General features: G+C 34.7%; 1 protein-coding gene across 1 annotated transcript; it reads left to right on the top strand.

Annotated features, from left to right (window-relative positions):
• The first annotated feature begins 533 nt into the window (after positions 1-533).
• LOC132713353 (uncharacterized) lies at positions 534-5,658 on the top strand. Its single transcript, XM_060695918.1, has 2 exons — positions 534-829; positions 4,398-5,658. Exons 1-2 carry the CDS (start codon positions 619-621, stop codon positions 5,252-5,254), a joined length of 1,068 nt encoding a protein of 355 aa, XP_060551901.1. The 5' UTR covers positions 534-618; the 3' UTR covers positions 5,255-5,658.
• The last annotated feature ends 1,680 nt before the right edge of the window (positions 5,659-7,338 follow it).

The raw sequence follows: 7,338 nt of genomic DNA on the forward strand, positions 1-7,338 counted from the left end.
ACAAATTATGACTTCACTCTCAACCCTTATATGACACTTCTTTCACTCATTATGTGTTTTATTGTTTTCTTCTCTATCCCATTAGGACAAAAAATTGAAGTGACTTAATCATTGTAAACAAGTTACACTATAGGGGCGTCAATGAAAAATACTTTAATTATCACTTCATTTTTGGGTATAAGATAAGGAGACTATTTTAATTATATTCGTGTATATTCATTACACAAATTTATTAAATTCATTGAATAAATTAATATTACTGGATCCTTGCCAGAGGCTCGCACAATATAATTCCAGTCCAATCGTTCAATAAATAAAGTACTGAAGTTACTCAATATCCTCATTTATGACAAGTTATGCCAACATAACGATAACAGTCTGGTGCCCAGCAGACTTACTAAATTGTAAGTTACAAAGGTTAAACCACGCCCACTATTAGAAAGGCGGTTCTCTCTCAACCGTGTACGAAGTACGCTTTGCTCAACCGTGTACTTTTAGACAGACCCATTTAAAAGATTGGAAAATTTAGCGGAGTTTCCATTTTTCTATAAATAGAACCATTACGCTATGTACGAAGTTCATTAATTTCTATGTTGAAATTTCGTACCTGTTGTAGACATGATTAACCAGATTGAAAGTGGCGAAGAAGATGATGAAATGAAGAGCTATGACTTCACGATGAAGACATGGCGTGATGACGTTACTTTCCTCGTGGAAGACCAGCGTTTTTATGCCACTAAGGCCATATTAGCCATAGCCTCGCCTGTGTTTGAAGCAATGTTTGGAACAAACTTCAAAGAAAGTGAAGAAAAAGAAATACCTTTACCAGGTAAATAAAATTTTACATTAAAATTAAAAATCATATAGAATCTAGATCTACCATGGTTTCCTAGCCTCTAGCAGTCATCCGGTCCTTAGCATTTTCGTCCATTATGTACAGTCTATTTTTTAGCAGAAGGGCATCTCTATTATTCATCAAATCACAGCGATTTATATCTTTTGAAGTTTTGCCTAAACATTGTTTAAGGTGATTCCGCATTGTCAGCCTTTTTCAGAAAGTTGGTCCAAATAATAAAATAGAATAAATTTTATTAAATAATTTCCAATCACTGGCCTTTACAGGCATGCATACAATCACATAATAATTTAATGATATTGTACAAGACGTACAGAACTAAAAAACATAACATAACTAAAGCTTTATTATGACTAGCAAACACAATTAACAAAAGACTTTGTAACAATAAGAAACTAAGGCATATTAAATGACAAAAGTAAATAAAAGTATACTGTTTACTAGAAGCCAAATGATCCACTATAAATAGGTTCAACCAGATGTTACGTTTTTAAGAAATTCGATTCTATATGAAAAACATTTATGGCCAAATTTTGCTACAGCATTAATAGTACAATCATTCTCACTAAACATCATATTTACAATCTGTTCAGACATTTTTAGAGTTCTATTGAAAAGAAACCAAAAGAAAAAACAAGAACTCAAAGAGCTAGAGCTTAGATAGTTGGCATGAAACATCTTCTAGTGAGTGTCTACCGAGTTTGTTCAAACAAAAGCCCTGAAGTTAAAATTGGTTGGGGGTCATTGATTTTCCTGATCTGTATATACAATGTAGTAAAAACTTAAAGTAACTTAAATATTCTTTTAAAAAAACCCAAAAAGCTAGAGCTTAGATATTAAGCATGAAAAACCTTCTAATTGGTGTCTATCAAGTTTGTTCAAATAAAAGCCCTAGGGTCAAAATTGGCCCGGATGGAAAAAAAAAGAAAAAACCTTTGGACATCATCTCCTACTGAAATAATGGATGGATGATCACCAAACTTTGTCTGTAGCATTCTTAGGTAGTCTTTTATCCAGTTTGCTCATATTAATTTGATTATCCACTTTTAGCTAAAGCTAGAAATAGAAAAGCCTTTAAACATCTGGTTCTACAGAACAGAACTAATTGATGGATGATCACCAAACTTTGTCTGTAGCATTCTGAGGTAGTCTTTTATCTTTTACTGAAAAGCAGTTGTTTCTGGTGAGCGACTCAGGGCCATGATGGCCCTGGGGCCATCACACAATCGTACTGTCGTCATCGTGTTTCCCCACTGCAGGCTGTCAACCAATTCCTATATTCTTATAAAACTCCTATATTTTGGGTCGGAATCCTATATTTTAAAAAACCTCCTATTTTTCCTATATTCTCCTATATTTTGAATATTTTTCCTAAATTTTTTAAAAAATATATTGCCGAGGAATTCAAAAAGATTTAAATTTTGGTACTGCTTTTGGACTTTTGTATTTGACAGGTAAGAGAATGTGTATGCCTGCATCAGCATCACATTACTTATATGCTCAAGGCTGCTGAGCTCCATATAGCCATCTGCATTGTCACCATGAAAAGCAGTGCATCAGTTTGTCAACTTTATTTCAGGTGACCATTCAGATGATGGTCATGCATTGCTGTAACTTTCTGCTGATGCTGTGGTTCAAAGCTAATGCAGGCTGTCCAGCATCCCTTAAATTCCTAAAAAAGTGAAAAATTCGAAGGGAATTTCTAAAAATGCCATATTTTTTACTGAAATTCCTAATTATTTTTACTTTTGTACTAAACATACTTATAACGTGTAACCCTGTAAACATAACTCAAAGTCAACCATGGTTTGAACATTGTCAAAAATGATTTGGCCATGCTTTGCCAACTCGAAATTGATGACATTGAAATGGTTTCGTTTCAACTAAAAGTTACTTTGACTATGTCAGTAACATTGCTATTTCATAATCAAAGCATTTGTTGATAATCATGTTGACAGTTAACAGCAAAAACACTACCATATCATTGTCCTGAAACTTAAATCATAACCATAAGAGTCCACTTATTCTGGAATATTTTGACACTGTTTTGCCAACTCCAGATATCTTGAATTTTATGTTTGTTCATTTTATCCAAATTTCTGAAGTGGTCCATTTGTATCATATCATATTTGAAAATGATCATTATGAAGCTGTTGTTACAAAATCTATATTAAAAACATGTTTAAATAGTTGTCAAAAATTAATGAACAATTAATGTTTACTCACAACTCTTTTATTTAAATCTGAATGATATCAAAAAAAAAAAAAACATTGTAAAGTACTGAATGGGTTAACATAGACTTTGAAAAATTAATTCTTTCCCTCATACTTATTTATTCTTTTCGTATCTTTGTAGGAGAAATTGCTTATTTTGCCACAAAGTTATCAATTTCATTCAGTTCTTGTTCTTTCATTCATATGGTGCATTTTAGGAAAGGAAGACTCATATAATTAATCACACTCAAAATAATTTGGCAGTTCAGTAATATAAAGCTCATTTCCAATTACAATGTACACACATTTTGTAATTATGTGATCTAGATAAACTGCAATTGAATGGTCTGTGTGATGAACTTTTTTTATGTGCAATTCTTTGTGTTGATAAATTTATTCAAATGACTGTAATAAGGCAAATGCCTTTTTACTTTTTACCTACCTTTACAAAAAATTTCATTTGTCCATAGATATGACTCAAAAGCTGTATTGTGCAAGAATTTCACTGTGTAAGAATTCCTTTTAGACCCTTGTGGTTATAAAATTCTCAAAACATAGGAAGAACATGTTCTTTTTGACATGTTCAGCCATTTTAAAAAATATGGTTTGAACATGATTTGACTGTGACCATTTCCGCAGGGGTGGCAGTTGACCAGTGAGTCCACACTGGTAGCACCTTTGCTCTATTACTCAACTAGAGCATTATTTGTGAGTTACTTTTGTGTCAAATATGCAAAGGTTAGCCCACATCATGGTCTTTTGGGACCTTAGTTTATTTAGTCATAAAATTGCAAATTTTAGCCCTAAAATTTCTTTTATGTACCCTAAAATTCCTAATTTTAGCCCTAAAATTTCTGAAATATTACCGTAAAATTCGCCCTAATTTTATGTCGGAAGGTGCTGGACAGCCTGCTAATGGTTTCCTTCACTTATAGGGTAGGCATTTTATTGTAGAAACAGCATGTGTAAAAGTAAGAATAATTTACATTTTTATAAGCATTGGTAAGTTAAACAATTTAAGTTGAAAACTCCTATTTTTTTGCCTCAAAATGGTCCAAAAACTTCTATATTTCCTGCTAAAATATACCTATATTCTTCCTATATTTTGGATAAGACCTGGTTGACAGCCTGCCACTGCCATTATCGCATTGTCATCATCGCATTATTGTACTGTCGTTATCGCATTAAAGCCATCGTACTATCATATTGTTATCATGGCACTGTCGCATTGTCATCCTCTAGATTTTAAAGTATAACCACGATGGCCATAATGGTATTCCGTACATTAAGCAGTCCTTGTTAATGTACTCGTATTTTTATTTTGTAGGTAAGAAATCTGAAGACTTCAACGAGTTTCTTCATTGCATGTATCCTAACACACAAAAGAAGATAGGCGCTGACAATGTATACAAGATCTTACCATTGGCAGATGAATACAATGTCAAATCACTGGTGAAAAAATGCCAAAGATATCTCGGTTTCCGTTTAACGAACGAACGGGCTTCTATAAAAGAAGTTGTGCATTGCCACGGTTTGGCTACCAAACATAATTTTCAGGGCCTTCGAGATGTTTGTGCATCCCGTCTATCTGATATTGGACTGAAAGAAATACAACCCACAGGACTAGAGGACACTAGAACACTGCTCGAACTCCATAAAGATATCTTAAAGAAACAAGGAGAATTGTTGGATTCAGCCCGAACAGAATTGGTGAAAATTTATATGCAAAAGGATCTAACACAGGAAACTGCATCAGCACATGACCTTTCGAGTAGCAAAGGGGCTATGATAGCGTTTTCACCATGCCTAGACCTTACAAAAGAGGACTTTAAAAGAAGCAAACCTGTGTCTGTATGGGATATAACATTTGATGTTGTTGTCAAGGTTTTTAAAAGAGATAATGTTGATTATCTTTCAGTTTTATTGTCGAGCACTTTTCCTGAAACAGAAGCAAGCTTGGCATGTATTATTGATGCAAAATACCAGTTAAGGTATATGGGGGAAGAGAATTTTCAGCATAAATGTAAAACATTCAAGGAAAAGGAATTTCCGGAAAACTCAAAGTTTTCTCATGGCTACCGTTTTAAACTGCAAGAGCTTATTGAGGATGATTATATTGTTGAAAACAAAATTTATTGTGTTGTTTATTTCATGGTTAAGAAGCCTTTTGTGAAGGATCAGTGATTTAACAATAGAGAAGACATAAGATAATTAACATGTTATCGAAAATATTAATACATGCTGTGAAGGAGACAAAAGACTTTTAATGGTGCATTTATACCAATTTGATGATTTATAGCTCAATAAGATTTTTTTATATAGTGTATGTATCAGTTAAAATAATTTTGTTAATTATATATTTGTGCATTCTTTGAAAGATTATACTGCAAATTAAAAATTCAGAACCAGAAAAGAATCTTAAAAAGTGACGTTTGAGCCGAAAATACATACTTACGAAAATAGCTTAAATCGCCGTGTAAAGTGAAAATAAGACCGGATCTACAAAAACGAGATTTATCTTTGATATAATGTTTTAAAAGCGTAATTTTTTTGCTATTAAATTATTTGTATGAATGAAATGTTTTGTATAATGAAATATTAGACGTTTGTGCGGTAAAATGCTAAATATGCCCCAAAAAGTAGTTAGAAAAAACGTCTCTCTGTGTACTGATAAGCCCGCCTCTGGCTAGCCTCTGCCAACGTATATATGTTTTTATATTGCAGTTATTGTTATCCCCCGCCATGGAATTGGGAGGGGGGGTATAGTTTTGGCGTTTTCCGTCCGTCCGTTCTTTCGTCCGTCCGTCCTACCGCACTCACAGGAGAGTAATTATGTGGCTAGAGGACAATAAGGTAACTGTTCTTTTCTCTTTGGATGTCATTCATTCCGTAATACTTTTATGTGGCTATTTTCTTTTGTGTGGCTAAAAAAGAACAATAAGAGAGAACAATAGAGAATCCACATAATTACTGTCCTGTGAGAAACGTCCGTCTGTCCATCCCCATCCGTCCGTCCGAATTTCAGTTTCCGGACTTGTTCTCTGCAACTTCTGGCTGGAATTCAACCAAAACTTTAATGGGAACCTTAAAATATCAAGACGGATGAGCATATCGTCGGCTTGTTCCCGTCCGACACTTTAATCAGAGTTATGGCCCTTGATTAGTTATGCAGTATGCATATAAGATATAGAGTAAAAATCATTTCCACGCTACTTCTCTGCAACTACTGGCTGGAATTCAACAAAACTTACGGGAACCTTCAAATACCAAGAGGAAGATGGGCATATCGTCCCCTTGTTCCGGTTTCAGACACTTTAACTTAGATTTATTTGCCCTTGATAACTTATTGCAGTATACAACTCCGAGCAATAATTTTTCCGTGCTACTTCTCTGTAACAAGTGGCTGGAATTCAATGAAACTTTATGGGATACCCATATATGTAGCACTAGCTTGTTTCGCGGTCAGGACACTTATAACTCAGATTTTAATGGCCCTTGATTAGCCATGCAGTATGCATACATCTCATTTTGGCATTTCCGATATTACTGTTTAACACGGAATTATGGCTCTGTTATTGCCCTGGAATTAATTTATCAAGTTCAAAGAAATACTTATAACTGTTTATGCCAATGAAAATATATAAATAAAGTTCTATGTCTTCAGTTGTTTGTGTTATTAATAACCAGTACTTGGCGGGGAATATAAAATTAACGAATTTGCTTGTTTTTGGTCCTGTGATTGGTTGAGCGGTATCTTTTATGAATGCCCAATAAAGTTATATTATTTAACCATCCCGTTTTGGGTCTGTTATATATACAACACTGACAAACATTTTTCATAATATGCCTTAAAATCAAAAACATGTTTGATATTGAAAATGCGCAGGTTTTGGAAGTTAAATTTTCATTGATTTCTGTCGGATAAACTGCAACCTGATTATTAGCTTAATCTGACAAAGTCACCACCCCCCCCCCCCCCCCCCCCCCCCCCCCCCCCCCCCCCCCCCCCCCCCCCCCCCCCCCCCCCCCCCCCCCCCCCCCCCCCCCCCCCCCCCCCCCCCCCCCCCCCCCCCCCCCCCCCCCCCCCCCCCCCCCAAACTCAACAAGAAATGAAATGAAGATAATGTAAAAATTTAAATAAAAATGCATTTTTTTTCAGTCAATGAAATATCGGCCTACATGTAAATTCGGGGAAATGAACTCAAAGATTCTTAAGCAGATTTTTGTTTTATTTAAAAAATTAGAAAAAAGTCAAACAAACGAATTTA

Source organism: Ruditapes philippinarum, unplaced genomic scaffold (genome assembly GCF_026571515.1).
Source record: "Ruditapes philippinarum isolate M1 unplaced genomic scaffold, ASM2657151v2 ctg3748_1_1_1_1, whole genome shotgun sequence".
Taxonomy (NCBI): domain Eukaryota; kingdom Metazoa; phylum Mollusca; class Bivalvia; order Venerida; family Veneridae; genus Ruditapes; species Ruditapes philippinarum.

What these genes read in the sequence shown, in the direction of transcription:
- LOC132713353 (XM_060695918.1), top strand. Translation starts at nt 619, where the DNA reads ATGATTAACCAGATTGAAAGTGGCGAAGAAGATGATGAAATGAAGAGC. An exon ending in AAAAGAAATACCTTTACCAG is followed by an intron (nt 830 to 4,397) that starts GTAAATAAAATT and finishes TTTATTTTGTAG; the next exon opens with GTAAGAAATCTGAAGACTTC.